The sequence below is a fragment of the Apteryx mantelli genome, chromosome 4 (genome assembly GCF_036417845.1).
Source record: "Apteryx mantelli isolate bAptMan1 chromosome 4, bAptMan1.hap1, whole genome shotgun sequence".
NCBI lineage: Eukaryota > Metazoa > Chordata > Aves > Apterygiformes > Apterygidae > Apteryx > Apteryx mantelli.
The window spans coordinates 46,198,248-46,224,601 of record NC_089981.1 but is presented as its reverse complement, the minus strand read 5'-3'; the positions used below and the strand labels follow the sequence as shown (position 1 = coordinate 46,224,601).

The 26,354-nt window shown below is 37.4% G+C and overlaps 1 protein-coding gene across 11 annotated transcripts in view; it reads right to left on the bottom strand.

Annotated features, from left to right (window-relative positions):
* Nucleotides 1–26,354, bottom strand: part of PHF21A (PHD finger protein 21A) — a 146,099-nt gene that overhangs the window by 31,083 nt on the left and 88,662 nt on the right. For all 11 annotated transcript variants that reach the window (XM_067296417.1, XM_067296418.1, XM_067296419.1 and 8 more), the window contains exons 6-7: nt 4,460–4,660; nt 358–612 (exon numbers count right to left, since the gene is read on the bottom strand). In XM_067296417.1, the coding sequence (XP_067152518.1) occupies nt 358–612; nt 4,460–4,660 (456 nt within the window). The remainder of the gene's footprint in view (nt 1–357; nt 613–4,459; nt 4,661–26,354) is intronic.

Sequence of the window (26,354 nt, the reverse complement as noted above, 5' to 3'; positions counted from 1 at the left end):
TGACACCTCCTTTACCAAATTAGAAAGCTGATATTTTCCAGAACAGAACCACGTAGATTAGGTAGGGGCAATACAATTACTATTTCCCCATGACTAACAATTACTCACAGGGAAAACTTTACACAGAGGTGATGACAGCACTAGTTTAATTCAGTAAAGTAAAGCAGTAATAGCAACTTATATAGATAATAATGCCTTTCTCATTTTAACAATGTCAATTAATCAAGTCTCACAACATGTCCCCAGTTTTCTCCTTTCCGGTGCAAAAACCTGACTGCTCATTTACATTTTTTTCTGATAGTCCTCTTGTAAACCAGAAACACACGTTTCCTCAGGGCAAACACATGAAACGCTTACCAAGGTTACCGTGTTTTTTGCCACTATTTGGACTGCCTCAGCTCCTGGACCAGAGACCTTATTTGTTGTCTGGAGGTTGACTGGAGCATTCTGTGCATCTGTGCTGAGGACCGCTTTCTGACTGTTGTTGATAGCAGTAACCATGGCAATGGTAGGTCTTTGACCCACCACAGAGGCAGGCATGGTCGCAGTTGCTGCTTTCAAGACGAGAGGTAGTGTCTTAGTGGTGATCATAGAAGCTGTAGTTACAGTTTTCTAAGGGAAACAGAAAATACACTTTAAGAGACAGACACTTCTTATCAGACAGGATGTGGGTTGGTTAGTCAGAAACAATAGATAGAACGAGCAGGAAAAGCCAATCCTGGGTCTATCTACCTACTCTTTAAAGACATGAACGGCATCTCACGCCTCTGAAAACTGGATAGCTAGAAAAAATTCTCATTTGGGGCAACTGTTGGGTATATTTTAATTTGCAGTATTACAGAATGATTCACAAACAATTGTCCAGAAAATGATTATCAAGTGTTAGTACTGGCATATACATTTTTTGATCTTTTAGTTTCATATTACTTCCAAATGTGTACTGTCAACATCAAACCTTTAAGGAGCAAGTTTGTCAAACAAACCAGCAAACTAGCTTCTTATCAATTAAAACTCAGATTTTCAAATGGAAACTTTATTTACAAAGTTCTTCATGATCAGAGGAAGCAGGAAAAACATTAATAAATTGGTTTCTTTAAGAACAAAAATGGAATTTGAATTTGGGTATCCCAAATTTCAGTTTTAGTCATACATATACATATTTAGCCTTTAAGTTCCTTTTCTAAGAATATCAGTCAGGCTACCTCAGTAAGCTACTTAGAATCCATCAAAAGATTCAAGTTGCATGGAAAAATCATTTACCATTGCTTTTGTATAAAAAAGCCTGATGTAGGAGGAAGCCAAATTTTAACACTAGCCTTAGTTTGGGTTTATCCTGGAGTTTTAAGTGCTGGCTGCTAGTCTGTCCAGCAGGCTGTAGGCAATTAAGTTTAACTTTTCTGGAATAGGACTTTTTTTGGTGCATGTATGCGATTCCATGATTGCTTAGTTTGGACTACTTAATGCCAGCATTCATCTTAAATGCCTGCATACGCTATACCCACAAATATCAACTCCTACTACTGAAAAGTTAAACAATTACAATTGCATACTCTTGTCCTAAAATGTAGTCTTCTAAAATCTTAGGGGTATCAAAAAATGACAAATCCTGTTCAGAAAGCTACAGGGCTGAGAATCTCCATATAAAACCAGATCACAGAGTGCACAGAAAAATCAACGCTCAAAAGAATGGCAAGTGAACTTGTTTTTCCTCTTTGGTGTAAAAAATACATTATACCAATGATACCGTATCTTCAAAAGAGTTACGGGCATGATCAAATGCTCTTAGTATGAAGTAACAACCATCCCCTTCCGAGGCCAGTGCTAGACCCTGGAACAGGAAAAAATATTGCACTAGGGATCAGGCAGTCTTTTTTCATGTTCTTAACATGCTTGATTTTAATCACAAAACACCTTTCTTTCTAATAAAATAATATAAATGTATTTCCAGTTGGAATCTTCAGTATTTTCTCTAATAATGTTAAACAAAACCTTAAACAAAACCTTAAACAAAAATGCATTTTACCTTCATACCTCTAATTTCATAATGCTTAAACTATATCCTCTGTTAATTCTGCACAAGTGTGAAAAAATCAGACATTCTATAATGCCATATCAAAGGAGAATTCATGCTTCAATTTCATACATTTGTATAAAATCCAGTCATAATTAAATTTTCCTCGTCTCAACATGAACAATTCCCTAACTTTTAGATTCAAGAGCTTCTTATTGACCTCTGCTGCACTTTCTCCAAAGCAAGATCCTCTCTTCCCCTAATGCAGTGACGTGATTCAAGCTGTTCCAATGAGATGTAATAGAGCACATTACATTCATCCATAAACATTTTAAAGAAAAGTATAACCAATCATGTAATACAAGACTGTGACTCTTTCAAGGGGTTCTAGTAAGTCTGTAAGTACTAAGAGTATAGCTCAGTCAGCAGATCACAGAGACTGAATTTTCCTGTCACTTTGCCGAGCCTTAATTATCTTGGTTAACTTAGAATAGCCTACAACTTTTCAATGCATAAGTCAATATTGAAGTGCCATTCATAGCAAGTCTCCATTATTTCACATTTGTAATAATATGACTTTTTAGCATGGCTTGCTGCTTTATGAAAATTTTAAAAAAATCCTTCTAATTGGACTATATTAAGTATATTAAAATGTCACTATTAAGATAGTATATATACCTTTATTCCTAAATTGAATTGCTCTGAAAATAACCACTGAAAACATTCTCTTTACTAATACAGCCTTAGAAGATGTATTATTTACAAAAGTAGTCATCAAAAAATTTTATAGAGAAACAAAATATTTGACTTTCCTTTATATGTGAGTGGGCTTTTCTCTGCTGAAAGAGAAGGCACATTTTGATAGAGGGGCAACAGGACAGAGGCACAACCGTAGATGCAGAATGTGCACATAAGCAAGTGAGGTGACTTCAGAGGTATACCAGCATAAATAAAAATAGAACAGTCTTACAGATAAGACCTGGCTTATTTTATCCAAATGAGAGGATGACCTGCCTTTCAGTTTACAATTACCTTCCAATTACAACTGTATCAATGGTAGTCAAAAGGGCATAGCAGTTTTGTGGCAGTTTCACTAGAGGGCCCTTAACTTTGAACAAAACCTCAATTTTTACAACCCAGGAGATGACCTGGAAGTTAATGCATGAATGCAAAGCATGGAAGATGGAGAACAGCATGAGACTGCTTTTGCAATCATGTTTCCTGACTGAAAAGTAGAGACAAATGAAACAGCAAAGAGTGATCCACTGTTTGCTTGTAAATATTTTAAGACATTAATATATATTTTTTCTCTTTTAGCATTAATACAGATGTTACTGCTCAAAAATGTCTTTAATTTTTTCATGTTCTTTTTTTAAATAAAAATATAATTACCTAAATCTCACAAATACATTTTTAGAGAGCATCCAAAACAACTTGCTGAGTCAATGAGAGAAACAACACTCCAATCATTTTAACCCCCCAACTACTTCCAGGAAAAAGGGGGTTGGAAATCCCAATTGGTCAAACCATGGTTGTGATTCATTGCAGTATGCATATGGGAAGCTTTAAGGGTGAATTCTGCCGTACTCCTATCTATTTACAGATGACCTGTTCAGATTGCATCGACAGGAAAAAAGACCTCACATACCCTTTTTATTACAAAACACCCCTCTGCACTCTCTGTTTTCTTAGCAGACTTTCAGAATGTTAAGTATTCAAACAGTTGAGATTTTCAATGAGTTTGAAATTCCCCTCTAAGTAAAAGCCTACCACTTTCTATAGCAAATTCTGGGATGATGTTTATAATCCTATATTGTACTGAAAAATAGTGTACTTTCCTGATAAATACACTGCTTTCTTAAATTCAGACCTTGTAATTACTGTTGTAATCCTTGCAGGCTCCAATAAGTATCATTTGACATGAGTTACATCTGTTTAAAAAGAACCAAGCAGAAAGAAGACAGAACTGTTTTCTTACATTTTTGTTCACAGATACAGTGGGCACTCTGTTAGTCTTTCATAAATAAATGATTTTAATCATACACCTCATACAGTGCATGTAAAGTCTTCACTGATTCTTGAGACCTATTGGGTACAGACAGGCAATCATTCTTGTACCTGTAGAAAAGATAGGTTAATTTGCTAAACTTTTATTTATTTCTAAGAAAGGTGATACTTCCACCCTCCTTTTCTGGGAGGTTCTGATTCAACTTCTAAACACTAAATACTTTTTTTGACTCATATTGGAGGTTACTGCCAAAAAAATCCCCCACAAGACCCATATGTGCATATGCATAGACAGAAATTCACCTTGGTACACACTAATGGGCTTAAGTGAAAGTTTGTACCTTGCTCTCTGCACCTTTCTTCTTTGATCTTTGCAGCAAACTTTACCTTCAGCAAGAAAAAAATTGTTGCAGAGAATAGAGACATTCTCGAAATATTCACCTGTGATCCAATCACGTTTGGAGAGGGTGCAGTAGACTGCTGTTGCTGTTGATGGTGATGTTGCTGTAGCTGTTGCAGTGGTTGCGGCTGTGGTGTCTGTAATTTGTTTTCTGACTGTGCCAATGGCTGTATTTGAAATTTACTGTCTGGTTGTTCCTGCTTCACTATCAAATTCTTCCGAAGCTGTTCCACCACTCTTTTCTACCAGATAAACAAAAACATCAACAGAAATGATTACAGTTATTTAGCTTCATATACCAGAGAAGAGAATAATACCTAAATAGTTTAAAGTAAATAAAGAACTACTCAGAATTTTAGTAGAATTTCTCATTTTCAGAATTTGAAAATTAGTGTTATCTGACGGACAGTGTCAACATAAGCCACAGAAGACTAGTGCTGTTGTCCAGCAGGGTGACCCTGCTGTCCTTGCAGAAACCTGTCCAAATTTAGTCTACAAACAAACCACTGCAAGATCTCATTAACATATATATTTGAGACCTGTTTGAATTTAGCAGTTACATATTCTGAAGTTTCTGTCTCCTTCAAACATGTACCATTCCTACATAGTGATGAAAAAGGACTTTAATTTGAAGCCACAAGCTGACTCCAAGGCAATGAGGTGACCACTGTGTTACCAGGCATAGGAACTAAGCAGAGAGAGAAACAATCTGAGTGCAAAGGGGGGAAGAACAGGAAGGGGAACAGTGGTGAAAAATTACAGGGATTGGAACTGCTAAAAAATAGAGCTGGGGCTGAAACTGGGATAGATGCGTGGTCATTTTCCGTTCAATATTACTATTATCTGAAAGAAAACCAGGTAGGGCTACCCACTTGGGAGGCAAAATGACTTGCTTTATTTCACTCAGCTTAAAGGCTTCCTACTACATTACAGATTTCATAGAAGTTTGAAATGATTTTAAATAGATGTTTCTTCATTCTGTATCCTTAGGAGATAACAAATCAAAGAGAAGACCAGGTGACCTACGGGATAAGATATCATGCTGCTACATGGATACTAAGGGGTCACAACTTAATTTATGTCCATATTACACTTCAGTGCAGACAAGGGTGCAAACACCACAAGACTTTGCCACCTTTTGTGGGCATGAGAGAAAACAGGCATTCTCTCCTACACTCCAACCACCACCAAATTATGACAGCCTTAAAAAGCTTCAGATGGATACTTAAGGTCTCTCTCTCAAGAGCACGTGTCCACTTCAGCACAGTTACACTGCATGATTAGCTTCGGAGGAGAACAACGAAGCCAACAGAAATGATAGGGGCTTAATTGGAAAAGCTCTATTGGAAATAGAAATGGTTGGAAAAACTCTAGCAGAATGATGTTTTGACAGAACAGGCTGTTTAAAGTAGTTCCGCTTATACAGAAAGAAAAAGAAAAAAAAACATTCTGACAGAACAGAACGTTTCGATATTTGTTGTGAAGCATTTTTATTAAGACACAGTACAAAACAGAGAACCAGAATGAAGAAGAAACATCCAGTTATTTCAAAACAACTAAAACAATCTTTTCCCTCAAATTTCTTTCACACAGTATTATGAAATTCTGAGCTAACTAAATATCTGTTCTCTATGTCGTTCTTGCTGACATACTTTACAGTTTTGACTCTGAACATCTTGCTTATGATAGGTTAAAACTGCTATGCCTAACGCACTAACAGTGTATCTCTTCTCCAGAGGAAGGTAACACAAGGTGCAGGACCCCAAATTGGCAGATTTCAGAATTGCAACTTTAAAAAGCAAAAGAAAACACACAAGCAACCAGAGAAAAAACTCCTGGTTTCACAGGGCTGAAATTTGTGACCCCATGTTACTGATCTTTTTGCAAAAGACTGATTTCAGCAGCTATAAGGTATATACAGCAAAGACTACCAGGCATCTAAAAAATGCCCTTAGGTATTTTGATGAGGGTCAGTTGACAATCCTTGCTGGGGATGTATACTAGGCTCTGAAGACAACAGAAACATAGGTTCAACATCACTGAAAAGTCAGAGAGTTTATAACAGACAGAAGTGTGAATTAACTCCTCTCCTTTGCTCCTCTTAGAACAAGGAGCAAAAAATAAGAGTATAGAAAGCTTTTTTCTAATTCAGAAACTTTACATAGAGTTTTAAATGGTCTGTGTCTATCAGCTCACTCATACATGTAATAACTGAACAGTCATTTAAAATAGCTTTCTGAAAAGATCAACCATGTTAACAAGCAAACTAAAGTGCCATGTCAGCAAGCAGAGACAAGAGCCGAAAAACACTTCCAGAGAGAAACCCGAGGGAGAGGAGAGGAAAACCGAGCAGAGTCGGAGAGGAAAGAATGCAAATGACCATGAATTACCTGCCAAAAAATGGACTGCACATAAACTGCACGGGAGACTAACGAATTACTGTACCCGGCATGAACAGGAAGGGAGTTTTTGTTCTTCCACAGCTGCCTGTATGAAACGCAGTGATAATGGTGCTCTTCTGCTAACTCCCTAACTGGAGGAAAGCAGCAGCAACAGCCCAAGAATTCATTTCCATCTTGTTCTTTACAATGGGAGGGAACATTAGAGAAAGGATTAAAAAAAAAAAAAAAAAAAAGAAAGAAGAAGGGAGAGGGAGAGCCAGGCCGGAGGAGTGCTGTGCCCCACTGCTCTCGCAGGGCGCGAGCCAATGCGGACGGGAGCGGGAGCGCGGTGAGGCACAGCGCCCTCGCGCCCTGCCGGCTGCCCGCAGCGCTGGGGGGAGCCGGCCTGAGGCGCTGCACAACTTTCCCAGCGCCGCGCACAAAACCTGAGCCTCAGCACATTTGGCACAAGATGCATAATGCGAGTGGAAAAACGCTGTTGCTCTGGCAGGCCGGGCTAGTCGGTGAGAGGCTGCCGAGGGCTGCCTGGCAGCCGCAGATCCTGCCATCCACATCCATTATGCAGATATTAAACTGGAAGAAACGTCGAAGGCTTTTAAGATTCAGAGCAGCAAATCTGAAGTTTGTAGAGCACGCCAATTGCTTATGCAGTTTATTAAGTTTCTTCTAACATCTGTCAATAAAAATACCACACTGCTGAAACGACAAAAATTACTTCACTATCTGAAAGATTGCTGGGATTATCTGTTTGCTATTCAATATCAAGAGACACTGTGAACAGCATATTCCAAAATTACTTCGCCTCACTATCAAAACCAGACGAGGCTCTCAGGTCATGCGTACACAGGAACTGTGATCAGATCTATACCAATTTTCAGCAGTGTTGCATCATCCTCCCCAGAATCTCAAAGCAAGCTGCAAAGCTCAAGCCGCACGGTGCCCCCGGAGCCCTGCCGACCCCGCCATCCTGCCCTCGTGCAACACCCGCTGCACAGGTCTGCTTTCAGAAATGCTAGCCGACTCTCTTCTCATAGGGCAGCATGGCAGAAGCTCTTGTCTGCTGTAAGACTTCATACTTCATTAAAACTGTGTTTAAAAATTGTTCTTGTGCACTATTCAACTGTTCTCGATTTTGAATGCAGTTTGCGCTGCGGTATGTACAATCTGTATCCCTGCAATTTGCAAAGGCTGGTATAAGGTTCTAGCTACATGCCTGTTAAAACCAGTGAGATTAAGGTATCTAAAAGTACTACATACTTCTTAAGAAATAGTCTTAATTCTCTAAACTTAATCATTGCCATTTTTCTTCCTCATTCCTATTTAATTACTAAATTCTTACTGACATTTTCAAAATTTTAAATTGAGATTAACTCAATCATGGAAAGAGTATCTTAAACACAATATGACAGTTTTTTGCATCAGTCAGAAACGAAGGCTTTAAAAAACTTCCATATTCCTAATACAGTTCTTTTTCCTGCAACACTAGAAATGTATGAAAAACATTTGCCTTTCACCTCAAGTTTACTGAATTTTCCTCAAAGCCCAATGCTAATCAGCTCTTTACATCCACAAGGCGAAAGAAATTAATAATGACATCCTTCTTTCCCTTTTCCCTTCCCTTTCCCTTTCTTCTGCCCAAAGAATAATTGCCAGTACTCTGCAATGGTTAGTATCAGACTACTTCAAAATACATTTGTCAAACACTGCCCGTAAGTATACTACATAATTTCAGACCAAATAATTTCTTACTCTCTTGACATCTTCATCACTAGGTCTCATCAAGAGCTGTTCACACCAAACAGTTCACAGAGCCCTAGACATCAAACATGACTATTTCTTAAAGCTTGTAATTGTAATCAATATTGTGACATTCAGTGATACCACTTTCTCGTTTATGCCACAGGCCAGATCCAATCACAGCATTGGAAGATTTTTTTGGTTCGATCGAGCAGAAAATCTGCCTCCAGGTCTCATTGGCCATATATTTGTGCCTCAGTGATACAAGAAAAGGTGTCTTCCCTGCGCTCGTTTCAAAAAATTTCATGGAAACGTTACTATAAGATAAGGAAAGTCCTTAGAACAAACCTAAATCTTAGTAAGGTTTAATTATAACATTATTATCTTAAAATTATTTCAATTTTAATTAATCAATCAATAAAAAAGTAGTTATCTGAGTCTAGTAAATTTCTTAATACTCATCCCTCATTATATCTGGTGATGCATTTTCTTTTTAACCCAAGAAACACATTTAAAAATACATACTTATCTAAAGGAGGCTCTATTCTTAAACTTTAAAAACCTTTAAAAAGATTAAAATTTAAACATCTCCTAAAAAGGAGAGAGAAAAGTAAAATACTAAATGGCCTGGCAACGCATACCTTTTATATCCTAAAAACAAAGCTGCCGCTGATAAATTAGTATATATAGAGTATATATAGAGTATTATATATACTCTAGTATTCATGCTCTACAATGAACTAGGAATGTTTTAAAAGTTGCCAAATGCTGAGAATGAAATGTTAAGAGCAAATAATGATATCAAAGAAGCTCCAAATTGGGGGTGGGAAGAAAGGAAGGGATTTTACAGATCTGCTATCTTCTTTTCTTAGCTCCCTCCCCTCGCCAACCCCCATCCCCTGCTACCCAATGAGAAATAAATACCCTTGCCTTTGAACAAAAAAGAAAGATACTAAAACTTACACTATAGAAAGAAGCTAAAAGATTTCTGAACCCTGACACAGTTACTCTTTAAACTACAAAGTGCATGCACCAAAACTGTAATTTGGGAGTGGAAAGATTACAAGCAAGGAGTGTAACTGTACACTTATCTACTGGTTTAAAATAGTGTCAAAAATTTAAAAAAGTGAAATTAAACTATAGAAAACTGTGATGCAGTGAGAACTACACCAGTGAGAACAAATACTGCTGTACAAAAGCCCTTGAATTCAATTCCATTGACGAATTGATCAAAGGACGACAGAAATATTTTCAGTTATTCTGTGGTTACCCTGTATTTTTATGGAATCCTAAACCTCTGGCTATGTTTGACTCCTCTTATCAAAATATTTTATCAACAAAAAATCTAAACCAACTAAATTAGAACTTTATTCCCCCCCAAAAGTGTGGTACAATTTCCTGCTTCTTAAAGCTAGTCAAACTGACATTCATACATTTTATTTGAAAAAGACTCTTTCGGGGGGGTCGATGCTATGTATAATTTCAGGCCCACTGGAATCGGTGGGACTGTAACACCCCACTCACATGATACAGAATGCATTACTAGGCATCATTACTGCAACGTACACTATTTCTTTTTATAATTTAATAACCTAATTCCTAACTTTTTTCAAGTTTTTTGTTAAACACAAGAATATCTTACCTGTACCCAGTCAATGGTTGCAATGCCAACACTACAGTCATTGCCCTGAAGAACACGTGCTCTATTCAGTCCATAGAAAACATGGCTAAAAGCTGTACAAAGATGCAAGGACTTTCTTCTCTATGTCTAAAAGGGATTGGAAAGTATGCTGGGGAGCTCAATTCTTTCGTTACCTCTGCCATGAAGGCCCTACGTGCTAAACCGAGCGATATACTTAAGACACAGATGAGCACTACAGATATACCAAGGTAGTGGAGTTAATTTTGGTATACCCTAAACTTATGAGCCTGCTTTTGCAGTCTTAATATCTTTAATACAATTACTGTATATGGCATAGGGTACCTTTTATAAAATGGAATTTAAGTAAATCTTCATTCTGTTAAAATCTACTTTGACATTTTGTCAGATAAATATTGTTATCTAATATAGACATGATGTGAAAAATATTTTTATCATTAAAAATGATAGTAAACCTACTACACATCATTCTTATTTTAAACTATTTATAATAAATTCTACAGGTGTAATTTTGGAATAAATATACAGTTCATGCATTAATATACCTACTTTGGGACAGAATGTGAGATTTTTCCTTTAGAAAAGAGAAACATTTCTCAAAGTTGTTAGAAATTATTTAGAAAATCAATGTTAGTTAAATTCTGAAAATAATGTTCATTCCTTCATTCGTAATGGGGGAGAATGCTTATCAATTTTTTAAAACTTTTACTTAAAAATACCGCTAGAGTTATAAATGAAAATGCCTGAAAATAGCTGCTGCAGCATTCTGCTTTATGTGTCTTCTTGATTGCTTTATTTTCAGCATTGTTTCTTTTACCATTTGCAGCACCACAAGACCAATTAATTTTTGGAAGGGAATGCTGTAATGTGAAATGCCTTATACATCACTTGTTCTCATTTTAGAACCTTTACTGTTGCACAAAGTAAAGAACAGAGGCTGAACCTGCAGGAGCAGGGCACATACAACATTTTCCTTTCAGTTTATATACTAAATAAATATAATACCTCTATCTTCTTACTGCAACACTTATATTAACTGGAAGAAACATACAAGAATAACTATAATAATTAAACAATAGAGCAATTAATGAATGGAGAATTAGGTATATGACAACAGGCAAAACAGAATGGGAAAAATAATTAAGTGAAGTACTTGGAATGTAATTAGGGAGGAATGGAATGAAAGGAATGAAATTAAACTTCTTTCTTTTAATTTGACAAGGTTTTTTGTTCTGTTTTAGGTTTTTCTGCTTATAAGAAATACTTTTGAGCACTAATACAGACTGGTAAAAGGATGTGGGGATCACCTCCACATAAAACGACTAGAGAAATGAAAAAATTAACTGCTGACTAGAATGGAAAAGGTACTTAATTTTATCTTGCCCATCTCTGTATTGTTCCCCCCTCATTTATCTACTTCAGGGAAAAAAAAGTCTGTTTAGAAAAAAAAAGCCACCTAGATTGTGCAGAAATGGAACCAGGGTTGTTTTTGCACTTCTACATAAAGATTGTTTTCTATGATCTCTGACTAAACCTAGTTTTTCAGAAGTGTATAATGCAGTCTTGTAAAATGTGTCATGGACTGAAGCTTGGCATAAAAAAATCTCAGCACATGAATTACTGTGGATTAATATTCTTATGCAGGAGAACACAGGAATAACCCCCATGGGGAAAGTCACTCATATCTATGCATAGTAGCCACTTGTCTAAGCTAAACTCTACCAGGGAAGTACCGCTTCTTCTCTTCTCTTACCTCTGATTTACCTCATTATGTGAGTGTCAAGTAAAACCCTTTAAACTGCATTTGTCTGAATTAAGCAAGCACAGTAGAGCAATTTAAATTAGTGAACTTATTTCTTGTTTTACAAATGACCAACCTTAATGAAACAATCTACTTTCCAATCTGGAAATGCCTAACATTTTTGAATAACCCAAGTGGAAAGAATAGTAATCAAATAATTTTACAATGTACTATTGCACAGTGAGACAGTCCTTGAACAACAAATGAATCAGTTTCATTTGCAGCGGTATTCTTGTGCATACTGCAGCTATGCCCACGACCCCATCACACCTCCTCTCCTCCTTGTGAAAGGAAACACACACAGTTCATGTTTTTGCACTTCATGCGTGATCATAACTATCATGCAAGATGACTAGTTTTATTTTACCAGAGAACGTAAAATTGTTCTTTTTTTGAACAGAAAGACCTGAATGTTCTTAATATATCATACAACAACCTGTTGAACTACCCTGATGTTGACAATAGCATCTAATATTTCATTTCCACAATTTCTTTATAGACAACAAAAACTAACTGCAGAGCCTAGAGATATTAAGGAATAATTAAAGGGGCACAATACAGAAATACAGAATAATAAACAGCATGAAGTATATGCAGAGGAATTTATCCTCTCCAGTAACAGAAAATCCAGAAGATACTCAGTGAAACTGAATGAGAACAATTTAAAACATAAAGAAGAAATGTTATTTATTTCATTTTACATACAGCATAATCAACCTGTCACTAAGATCACCTTAGCATTGTCCTACTGAATCCTTCTCCAGAGATAAGACGGAAAGTGAGAATCTCCCTGGGAATTAATCATAGTTGCTTAAACAGCAGCGGACAGATTTTATCCCTGTCTATACTGACAACCAAATACTGTTTAGTGCTGGTTCGATTAAAACACATCATTAACAACATCACACAGCAATTCATTGCTGAATCACACAGCTCTACCACATAGGAAGAATGAGGTATCACAGCAAAAAGTCATAGTTTCATCTCAAAGGGGCTTTTTTTTCAGACATTTAAACAGTTTATTGAATACACATATTCTGTCCAGCTAAACATAATTACTGTTTCATTCTCTTTAGTTAAGCAAGCATGATCAGACAAAGAAACATGCCTGCTTCACAGAACAGACATGAAATTAAATCAGTACTAAAGACCCAAATTGCTGTCCTTCCATTATATCAAGGATTGCAGATCCATCAATAGTGATTCTGTGAAAATAAAGCAATGGTTCTTGCTTAGCCTTCCAATTTAAAAGGAAAGGGGAGGGGACACTTTGTTCCTATGTTTATTTATATCAATATAGCTCACTAAGTCAGGCGACATTTTATACAGAAAAGATGAAAGTACTCAAAAACTAAAGGTCTGGTGAACTTATCCTACCTCTCTTAAAAATGCCCAAGAATACATGTTATACCAAAAGAATGAAAAGCTACCATTTTTAAGAAGGATGAAGAGCTACTGGAGGCAGTTCAAAGGAGAACCGCAAACATAATCAAGGACCCAATAAGCAATACGGTGTAACGTGAGGCTTTCCGGGGCTAGGCATATCCAGTTTATCATAAAGAAGGTTGAGAAGTGACTTGTCACTGAGTATAGATATTTATACAGAGAAAAGATGATGGGACAGTTTTTAGTTTCTCTGAGAAATGTAAAATGATGATTCCTCAGCTGAAAGTTGAAGGTAAACAAATTCAACCTTGAAATAAGATGCAATGATGACCAAATGCTGGAGCAGCCTAATGTGAGAGGTAATGGCTGACCATGGTTTAAAGTCCTTAGGACAAGGTTATATAGCTTTCTGACAGAAAAGCTTAATCTAACTTTTGGAGGAGATTCTACAGTACACATGATGGGGAGAGGGCCTTGGAAGCTGGGAAGCCTCTGTTCATTCCCTTCCTTCACGGGCGATAGGGACACTGCAAATGCCAGAATCATTCTCAGCACGCTTCTCTAATGTTTTGAAACCCTGCATAAAGACAACCCTATTCTTCAGAATATTAACAAGGCCAGAGATGGCCAGATATACTCTGGGTTGTTGGTTTTTCACCTTCCCCTAAAGCACAAGAAATTGGCCACAGCTGTAGAGAGGACACTAAGCAAAGTAGACCAGTATTTGGTGTTACAGAATTTAACTTCTTCCTTTTTTGCATTTTACTGTATGCCTTGTTTATATATTCAGATTCTTACTGATTCCAGACTCGGACTGGGGAAAGAATTTTACCCAGATCAGACTGACCGGGAGGCTGTTTCTTTTCCCCCTTCTCTGCAATGCAGGACATAAATTGCCTGCTAGGATTAGCTGGGCAGATTTCCCTTAATCAACCTGCTGACATCGCAAGGGTCTTCAAAATAACTGGCAGCACAATCTATCACCTGTTTTCTGGCTGCGGAACACAAAAATTTAGCCTCCTGATGACCAAACTGTCCTAGTCTTGCTGAGGTCAGAGGACTCCACACAGAAGTATCCAGGTAGAATATAATGGCCTCTGATATACAGGAGGTTACCCTGGATAATCTCATTGTCCCTTTTGGTTTTGACATGTGCAGTATCTTCCCTCTACTTCCTAGATGCAGTTTCACAGCTGAAGTTTATTAGTGCTTTTTTTTTTTTTAAGAAAAAAAAATCTGTGTGCTAGATGCAAGGTAAAAAATGTCTTATGAACATGATAGACTTAAACAGATCTACACATAGTAACTAACTTAATTAACAGGACCAGGTATTAGTATCTAACCTCAAATTTCAGTTAGTTCCTGGAATGTAGACCCCAGTAGTTTTTCTTGCATCTGCAAAAACTCTTTTCTATGAAACAGCTTAATCCCCTTGGGACCAAACTGCTTTAGGAAGAAGCCATCATTTCATCCAGCAAGGCGAGAGTTAAGTGAAATGCAGAAAGGAAGGAGCCACACATGGAACACAAAGATCTTTCTGGCTTTGATGGACAGCTCACAGGAAAAGGCATTTGAAAACGTTGTATCAACATGGACAATATCCATCCAGAAAAAAAAAGTACTAACAGAGACCACCTAAGGGAATGTAAACATTCCTATCCATAAGTTCATACTCCTTTTTCACAGTATGCCTGCTTGTTTGACAGTTATACTGTCATAATTTTAGACTGTTAAACCTCTGCTCTAGGGTTTATAAAAGATCAGAGCACTTGTCACTCTCAGTGCAGGTAGAGTGAGATAGAGAGGCTGAGCAGTTCATTTTTCTTTATAATTACACTCCATTAACCTTCCACATGAGAGCTCCCCTGTGCTTTCATACCAGCAGCACCAACTGGCTGTGTTTGATAAGGCTCAACAGAGTCTGCAAGACCAGCACACGTAACAAAAGGAACTCTTCTTGCACACTGCAGACTCAAGCAGAAGCTTGGATGACAGCAGACATATTCGGCTAAATTATACAGACAGACACCAGCCTCACCCTACCCACTTTCCCCACAACTATACTCCTTGAACTACACAGGTACCTGATCTAGCATTTGCATGCCAAATGCAAAACTATGGAATTATCCACTACAGGGAACTGAGTATTTACCATGCTTTCCCCTCACTGCAGAGACCTGCCAAGAGAAATGCATTTAGAGCATTAAAGCATGCAGGGCAATGTAAAAGAAGTTGTCATTACATTATAATTAGATCATGTTAGTGTATGCAACCAGAGTACAGAGAAGGAAAATTACTTTTGAAATTTAAATCTTTTTTTATGCACTTTCAGTATCTGGGGTTGTTTGTTGTATTTTTGAAGACTACACTGGTTAACAAACAGCATTATATTTATCTATAACCTTCTCAATGATGACCACAAAAATGATAGGCTTTTCTAAAAAGAGAGACTTCTTTGATTATTAATGTATTTTTTTTATGTTAAACTCAGTGCCAGGAAAGCTATTTTCCATGTGCATGAAGGTAGATTAGCATTTGTGTATACTGAGCAACAGTGTTGGCACATGCTTACACAGATAAAAGGGAAACAAATTTGGAAGAAGGGATTGTAAACAATCTGGAATAGAATCCGAATTATTTGAAAAATAAATGAAACACTACAAAATCTGCACTTTGAAATGACATTTTATATTATCCATTGGAATTTGTTAACTGTTTCAAATGACTTAGAACATAAAGTTGTATACATAACTGGTCTATATAGTTGAGTGATGGCGATACTCTTTGCTATTACCTCCATTATCCTTTCCCATCCCTCTCCTATTGTTTAATATATTGTGATACTGGTACCTGCATGCATCTCCATAAATAAATACAACTTACTTTTCTTCTACGGTAAGCTTCCCGACCTTCAGCTTATATTTTGAAATGATCTGTTGCGTTCTAAGCCTTGGTAACTTCGAACGGTCTGAAACAAGATCTGTTTGTGTTATAAGACAAGCTGTGAATTCAGCACTGTCCTTGTTCATAACCTGATTTCAGTACAGGATTTCTATTTCGGCCTTCTGGTGAATGTTGTCAAAGACCTCCCTTCAGTATAAAGACAACAGAGGTGGCCCTTCTGCTATAGCAGGGAGGTAAGCACTGCTACTGAACCCACCTAAGGTATTCTGAAGAGACTTGATTTCCAGAGTGTCTACGAAAGGGCCTTAATGTTAGTCTCATTTTCTACATCTAAGGCATTTTTAAAGATTTTGGACCTCCTTCCACAAATGTTCTTAAATTTAATCTAAATGCCCATTCAGGCTTTAATACAATTTAACTTGTGCAGTCAAAGCCTATAACATATGATGTAAATTCAGAATTCATGGATGTAACTGAACACAATGATTCCAAAACTGTCAAGCTGTTGTGATTGCCTCAGGAAAGCTGAATAGTCAAAGGACAGTCAGTTCTCCTCCCTAAGACAGGCTTGTTCAAAACTACAAACCCAAGTACCTTTGTAACATTAATTTCTTGGATTAGCAATTACAGTTGTTGTCAGGATGGCATTTGATATCAGTTAAGGGGAAAGAGGAATTTTGTCAGATATCATTTCTCTACTAAAGATGATGCTCACTCTCAAACCTAACAAATTTGAAACAAACAATTAGCACATTGAATAAAATTTTCTAAAGCATCCCTATCTCATTTTTGAATAATGCATCCACAGTGATTCAATGCCATAATGCAATTAAATCTTTTTTGAGGTGGGATTAGAATTTCTTAGGAAGGGTAGTGTGGCACTTTCAAGGAAGACAAAAAGAAGAGTTTTGAATTTCTGTACGTATGAACTGAACTTAATACCTCTACAAGTTGCTCTCTTATCTTTTTCGGAGCACGTATTAGAATCCTTACTCAAAGCTCCAAAATTCATGACTGTAAGAACAGACCATTGAAACTATTTTTAAAATAAAGCTTTGGAGAGGTGCTTCAAGTTCCCTACCCACTAAGCCATCACTGTTAAATATGATTTGGAAAACTATTTCCTGACAAGTGGACCGAGTCTTCAACTCTAAAGAACGCAATGCTGCTGTTGATGGGACCATTTTTTCCTCATCATCTGAGAAATGTGGCTTCCTCAGAACTTTTCAGTAATATTTGTTCTTTTCCCAACACCTTTTAGAAAATATTTCAGAAGGAAGTATTTTGCTCTACAGTGGCTTGTTATTCTCTTTTTACAGAAGACCTATCAAAAAAAGATGCATGTACTTTACTTTTGTTGTTACGTCACTAAAGAAGGTCTCTCAAGGTTTTCCTTTGATGGGGGGATGAAGGGGGCAGCAGATCTTTTATCCTAACACATACACAAATATACTGATGAAGGACTTATACTCAGAACTACTGAGTTTTTTTCTTCTATTTTTCCAAAAATCCTTGGAAGACTGAGGGACTGTTGAGACCACAAATGACACAGGCAGGAACCCATGTGTAACGGTGGGGAAAAGACTCTTGGTCCAACTGTCTAAAATTGTGTGTATGGGGGGGGCGCACTGGAGTATTTTTTGTTAACAGTTATTTTGTTCAAACTTTTAAAGAGAGACTGTCAATGATAATGACTTAAAATGAACCCTGAGGAAGCCTTTGCTGAATTTCTACATTTCTCTAAAGAATTTTCTGACAAAGAGAGGTAAAACAATATCAATAGAAAAAAAGATCTCTTATAATTCTTCTTTATAATTCCTCTTTCGCAATACTAAATGTATATAATGAGTGTGTATTTAGGGAGAGATCAACATTTTTTCTTTGCCTCTGCAGGTCCGCATTAGATTTAAGTGGCAAATTATTAGGATACAGATTAGACAAAAACCACTGTAACATTTCCAAGTGATGAAGTGCAATTCTTTTTTGGAACCACATGCTTGACTTGCTGCTTATTGCACTGAACATACAATATATTGCAGGATAAACATGTTTCACCCCACAAACCAGTTTGGCCAGCTAAACCTGCACTCAAAGATATCAGAAATACCCTTCTGAGTGAAACTCAGAAATATTACTTCATTGGTCCTAACTCATCATTTCTTGTAGGACAATTCAACTTTGAATACGTTTGGAAGCATTAGCGCAGAACACAGAGTTCTAAAATCAGCAATCAATTGGTCTCTCTTGGGTATCTCTAAAGACACCTATCACATTGGTCTCTAAGAGCTGTAAATCACAAAATAGTAGTTTCTTCTCCCCATGGTTTCACACTGATGGATTTTTTTTTTTTTTTTTTTTTTGAAAGAAACACATGTTGAGCTGTTGAGAAAGGCTGAAAGATCAGAGAATCCTAGCAACTAAAACACAGGCTGTTAAAGCAAGCCATCTTGCTTTCTGTCCTACAGTCTGGTGACTTTACTCATAATGGGACCTCCAGCTCTATTATTAATCTGGAGAACTACCTTAAAGCTGCACTGTCTTTGGAATCAGAGTATAATTAAAATTTCATACACATAATTTGTACCCCTTTTAAATTCCAGTCCCTAAAAATAAGCCCTCACATAGCCCTCACTCTTAGATAACCTTTACAAAATTAGAAGCAAAAGTGGCACCTAAACAGCATGGAACAAGCTATATGGGCTCTGAGGTAGGTGGGCCATTAGAGGAAAGGAAAAGTTGAAATAAGATTTCCCCTCGTATTTCTTGTAAATAAATCAAACTGATGCTGAAATGTGGGGATGCTCTGGGTTTCTTTCTGTTTTTTAACAAATAAATCAGAGAACATTCAAGAAAACAAGGCAGATTTATTTGCTCATTTTGACAGAACTATCCCCTCCAACTGTATTTCACCTCGAGTTGGGGTGGAATGTAAGGAAAGGAAAGAGTCTTTAAAAAGATATATATTACACACCCAACACATGTATATCAATAAATACACGCAAGTACATGTAAGTAGCTGAGAACTATTTCTTTAAAGAGAGAAACACTATGGCCAAAGTCTCAGAAAAATATTAACCAAAGGTAATAAAAATGTCAATGTGTGATACGTGTTAAAGAAATACAAAAAACAATGTAAAGATTGAAATGTGCATAAAGAGATACTTGGATTTAGCACTGTATAGGCAGCATTCATTATAAGTAGAGCAAGATTTTCATGGTAATTGTTTGAAGGACCATATAAAAGTACTCACATCGAAAACATTTAATCCAAAACATGTTTGCCAGTCTGCATAGAAATAGCTGTCACTGATTGCTATGAACCTGAGCAGGAAAGAAAACAAGCTCCTGAAAAAAATCAGGAAACACAGAGAGGAGTAACAAGAAACAGGTTCACACAAGCAAGGAACACTCACAGACAACGTAAAGCTCAACTGAAAAGTACTGAAGTTTGACAAGCAAAAATGCATCTTTTTTCGCTGGCAGGCAAGGTTTGCAGGAAAAAGCACTAAATTTTATCAGACTAACTTGGAAAAAAGAGCATGCTTTTGGTCACACAAGTTCCTTTTAAAATCCCTTCTCACTGATGCAGTGCCTATGCCCAGAGGGATGACCAAGATGACGTAAGCAGTGCAGAGCAAACTTTCTCTGAGATTTTTTCAAGGTATTAGAAAGAAATAATTATCTCCTTGAGAAAAGAAAGTTCATACTTCATATATACATACGCAAAAAATTGACCAATAAAACATGCCTGACTTCACCTTGCAGACATACTCTCTTAATTGTTTTTCCTCTTCTCTTTCCCTGCTGGTAGGTTGCACAATTAGACTGTAAACTCTGCAGGGCAAAAACCTAGTCTGCAAAAATCTGTTGAAACATTTAACACATACCACGTAAACAGAAATAATAATTCGGTAGACTTTTTCTGCTCTGCATTTTGAATTTATTTATTATGAGCTAGACAAATAATGTAGAATTATATCACTCTGTCTACACGTTTCTTGTCTGCCTATTCCAGTTAACGCCAGCAATGATGGAACAGGAATCCTTGCTCCAAATCGTAACACTTTCGGTACAGATTTTTGCACCGAGTAGCTCTCTGAACTAGGGGTTCCATCGTTTGTACAGGGGCAGAAACTCATTTCCTTAATCAGTTTAAAGATGACCAGAAGTCTGCCCCGTGACCCACATTGCTTGAGAAACTGCACAAGCAGCAGTGGCTATAGAGGCAGCTGCTTTTAGGCCAGCAACAGCATGCTCAGCATGAACAGACTGTACTAAGATTTTTCTCCCACACACAAAACCAAACTGTTCCTGTGCCCCCTTTGGGCTGACTGAGCCTGTCTCTCAGTCGATGAGCAAGTTGCTATTTAGAAAATAATTTCTTAACCGTTTTTGGAAATTCACCCTCATTTACAATGAGCACTGTTGGTTAGTATCCAGCGGTGATTTCAAAGGTTCTTTGTCCTGGGGACCAGATACCAACATTCACTAACGCTCCTTGAAAACTGCTGAGTGCACAGCTGGAATATACGTGGGGGAAGGGAAATGGTGTATGATTTTGCAGTTGTATCTGTTAAATTCTTTTTAATGATCACTCAGCATTTCTACGAGTTTGGCAAACGAAAACTTTTAAGACGTTTGCCAGAATTGACTGTTTTGTCCTTTAAACAGGAGAGGAGAGAAACATGAAGCCACATATATGTGCTACATAATTGGTTCTTTCAGCTACTTGCAGAGCAACTGATTTGCAATAACATGCTCAGCACCTCCCTACTAGTCAGCAGCCCAATCCAAGACAAATACATCAAGACAGAAATGAAAAAGCTGTGGACAAGATTAACCACACAAGCTCAGCTTTTTCATGATGCTCACATTTTTTTTCTATTACACAGTTGCCAGATATTCAAGAAAAAACAGGGTGTATTATAACAACTGTTACAACAGACCACAAGAGAATAAAACCAGTAAGAAACCTTTCTGTTTGGCTCTTCACAGGGTTCTCACTTGTACAAAAAAATGTCACTTTGATGCCCTGTTTGCATTCCATTTCTAACAACAAGGAGGAGGATGGAGGTCTCTGGTTTCTATGACAACCCAGATGGGCCACAATACAAGATACTTACAAATGTTCAACTGAAGGGATGCCAAATCAAATTAAGCTAGAGTTTACATTACTTCATAGAAACTAAAATGAAAGAAAAAACCCAAACAAAACATGAATGTCAAAGAAGGAGGACATTTCTGCAACAGATTCCAAAGGCTTTTTGAAAGTAGGTGATAAAGAAAGGAGGGATATTTCTCTACAGAAATAAATAATAATATCAACACAAACAAACCGAAACCCTAATTTACATGAGTAAATGTTTTCATTAAAACTAGGCTACTGGAAAATTACCATTAGATATCAAAAGTGAAAACCAGGTCCCCAAAATAACATGATTTTATTAACTTACTTAGCTCACTATAAACAGGCACCTATGTCATCCCACTGTTTTGCATGACTAGTTTAACTCCATGAGTTACATTTTGTGATGCAGTTTGTTTTTTCTGTTGTTTATCCCTGCTCTGGTCTTGCATGGCTTTTTGCAAAAGACACTTACTTGTAGGAAATACTTTCTATCCTAACTGGAGAAGTGAAATTAGTAATAGCTAAATATTTTAATAACACTAACAGGAAAACTGGAAAAGCATTTAATGCACGTTCTTAGTAAGTTAACTGGTCAGCTGTTAAAAAAAGTGGAGTTAGTTTATTTCTCAATGGCAGCAATTTCACAAATATGCCATGACGCGACGTTCTGGAAAGACAGGTGACTATAATAGACAAGCTAGTTTAGGCAACATGAGTAAAACACCTTCTTAAGAAATATCTGTAAAAACTCTTTTGTAAGCTTATTAGATGTGACATTCAAATATGTGAATGAAGAATCACATATTTCAAGGTACATTATTTTGAGAACGGATATATTTTAATCTTCTGATACAATCTAGGTATTGTTTCCCTCATTAGTCACTGTGCTATACCAAGTTACTCTCCTTTCTTTCTGTCTTTTCACAAGGTAGTTAATAGCCTTCATTAAATATGTGATAGCCAGCAAGACTCACAGCAAGACAGAGCACTGTGGAGTTTTAGAGGCTTACGTTTTGGGGCAAGAGGAGAGGCAGAAGAGGATGGAAAGGATTAACACCTGTGCCTAGTCAAAATAATCCAAAATTAGAGGGCCTGTAACATTTAAAATTGGAACAGAGGGCCTTAAAATCTGGGTCCGTGCAAATATCTTTAAGTGTTTTACTGAAAACTGCAGACACTTGCTCTTCATAGATTGTTCCCCTTTTCAGCACTGCCAACCAGTACTACTTACACAAGACCTGCTAAGCCTAGTTTGGAACCACGAACTCCTTACCCAGTAACAGCCTGTGTCTGAGCCTCAGAGTAAGCAACCCTCCTACCCGGGCGGCGGGGCCTCCCTGCAGGCGTCTGAGCCTCTCTCCTTGTTCGACATGGAAGCTCGGACCTGGGGCCAGGAGGACTGTTCTCCCCATGAAACAGAATTTCCTAAACTGAGGCCTGGCTGGAGCCTTGGGTCATACACAGCACATGCAGGGTATGGGGAAAATGGGACTGAGACACCCTACAACTACTGTATGTCAATCCTTGCCTCCCCACCGTTCCTTTTCTTTTCTCTTTTACCCCAATCTCTTCCTTTCAGTGTTCTCTCGTATGCAAACATCACAGCCCGTAGCTGAGGGCTGTAACATTTACTTTGAGCCAATGCTGCAAGGAGATCCAAAGGCCCGCGGCATCACAGACCGAGGCTCAGGCTGAGATACGGCAGAGGCCTGTTGGCTGAGCAAAAGCAGCCTGCTCTGCCACGTTCCCTCGCCCTGCGCAATGCTGAGCTGAGAAAAGGGGACCAAATCAGCATCATAGGCAGAGTGTGCTAGGGATTTACACATGCAAGGAGCTCCTGCAGAATCTAGACGAGAACAGGACTGGAGTGTCTCAGTTTTGAGGAATAAAGAGGTACAGGCAAGTTACACATCTATAATAAAAATTAAGATACCTCACACCTCTGTTCTGCTAGTGGGAATTAACTGGAAGTAACAGTTTTGCATGGAGAAGGGTGACTAAGGACACAGCTGGGCATTGTTAGCATTAAACTTGGACTACACTGCTTAAACTTCAGCTACGCAGCTGAGGCTGTGTACTCATAAAACCTTCATAAGCTGCTGCCTCTGTGTTGCATATGAAGCAGAAGAACAGAACGGCAAAAAGGAAAACTTGCAACATGCTAATGCCTACTAGAATTGTAACAGTTCAGGGGGAAGAACAGAATGAACCACAAAAAAATAGCAGGAAGGAGCTATAATTTGCAAGGAATGGTAGAATGGCAGCGAAGAAGGTGCTTCATGTCACATGGTTAGTTACTACAAAATACTACTAAAGTTACTACAACTTAGTGCAAGTATCAAGACACTGGGACACATAACCAGGCCAGTGGATTTCTCTCACAGATCCTATTACCAGTCACCGACCCCTGACGTTTCAAACCACGAACCACCGCTCTGCAGTGATGCAGCACAGAAGAGAAGAGAGTTGTACTTGTGCAGCATCCACTATCCCACAGGGTCTTTCTACTATCAGCTATACTTAACTACAGCAGCAGAACTGACTACTAACCCCTATAAGGAATTCTTTCCTTTCATAACAAAAAATTAAAAAGAACTTACACAAACACAAAAACCTTTAGGAAATTCAGCAACAAAAAGTTATGACTGTCTGGTGAAAGCTTGTCCTCTTCCCAACTTTCAAGTTCATTGAAATCTAAGTATCTGAAACTAAGAAAGTGTTCAGGTACACATCTATACACATCAACTTTGCCCTCTTGGAATGATGCTCCAGATACCATAAACACTAAATGTATGATACTATTTTTAGTTCAAAACTAGCAGGGAATTTGTTTGCAGTCTTCCAGTACCTTAGCTGACCACAGCACAGACAGTCTCCCAAGAGCCATCTACACTTTGCACCTAGGTTGGAATTTGAACACTGTAATTTAAAAATAAATCATCATTTGCCTCCCTGTATAGTCAACAGAGGCAGACAGACAGATGGATAAGTAACCTTCTGCATGTGCTTTATATGTCCTCACAAATCCCAGACAGAGTTTAGGCTACTTTTTACATTTCTGAATTAGAAACCCTTAGCTGGCTCCCCAGACAGAACATCACATCTGCTGAATTCTGCAGACCCTTCTTTTACTGCCTCATTACTTGTATGCATATACTGCCATTCAGTATAACTTAATTTATCCATCCTTAAAACCAGCGACCACACTCATCTCCCACTTTATTGCTGATAGTAGTCATCACTTACAGATGCATATTCTGATGCTAACGCAGGTGATACAATGCAGCACCTTTAACCTTACTGAAGTTCACTCTGCTTCACAAATACCATCCACTTTTTCCTCTCCGATTGACAGTATTAAATTAAAATTCCGAGTGACTGTACCCAGCCTGTATTTAGCTTGAAATCTGCTGTTTCCATTTTGCACCTATATAAGGCTGGTGTTCCCAATTGTACGTCATTTCTTTGAATCAAAAATATTGCTGCTTCTTACAAACTTTGCCAGAATGAAATGACACATAACAGAACTCTCTGCATATATCAGCATCTCTCTTGGTTATGAACACAGTGGACAGACAAAAGGGTTATCCCATAAAGCATCTAGAAAATCCCCTTAGAACATCTCTGCCAAAAGATCCAGCTAAGTATGTTCACTTTGGAATACTGCTGTGACTGATTTCAGGTTAATACTAAAGCATTTGCAAATAATTCCTACTGGCTAGTTCCAGCATTGCAGGAGACCTAATCTTGAGTTTTGCTAAACCTAACTTCCTGCAAGGGCCTAAGATGCTGTTGGGCAACCTGTGCTAAAATTCCTAACATTTATGAAGATATGTACTGTAACATATTGAGTTTCAACCAGAATTGACACTTTTATGAGGAAAAAATTTTCAATAAATTGATCATTTCTCCTGAATTGTTAAAGACTGAGAATAGAGAGCTATGTGGATCACTGTACTTACTATACTACTCACCATACTTTCTATCTTTTTGGCTTTATAACTATACTGAAATAGAAAATAGACAGTTTTCTATTCATAGGAAATTAAATCAAAATTCATCAGAAAATCACCTGCACAAGAAAATAAAGCAGCATGTTTTTTTAGCTGCAGGTAAATGATAATTTTAGAACTGAATCAGTATTGTCAGTCTTGAAAGTGCACAAACAATGAAGTAAATAAAAAGACTTCTGTTAAATTCACATCCAATAAAAACACATGAAATACACCAAAGTTTGCTGAATGGAAAAGTATGAAGCTAATGAAAACCAAACACTTTTTCCTTTCTAATGGGCTTTTTTGCAAACAGAAAGAAAATAAAGATATTAAAATTTATAAAATCAAAAATAGTTAAAAGCAAGCTTTTACATGTCCAAGCATTTTAAGTGGTTGCATCCGTAAAATGCATCCTTCTCTTGGACTTGACTTTTTTCAGAGATACCCTTCTCTGAGCACTTACCAAATTGACATTCATGCTTTCAGTTACATGAAGTCTTGACAACATTGAGTGAATAAGTATCTTTGTAAGACAGCTAAATACTGTTGCTGCTATCTTTTGTTCAAAACTCAACTATAGTACCAAACATTTCTGCTTATTGTTTTCTGGTTTTGCCTTTTTTTCCCCAAATCTACTCAAATATACTATGTATGTGCACACAGGAAAAATAAATATTCTCAAAACATTTCTCTACAGATGTTTCTTTATTAATTTTCAATTAATAAGGGTAGGAATGGTCTTTAAAAGTAAGAAAGCTGAATTCTAACAATCTGTCAATATAAAACAAGCACTAAAAATAGGGTCACACTGTTCAAAGTACTGGCTGTTCCATGCATCTGGAAGTAGTTGCACTCATCAAGTACGTTTGCATGATCAGACTAAAAATCACTTCAACAGAACATGGAAGTTGTTTTAGCAGCAG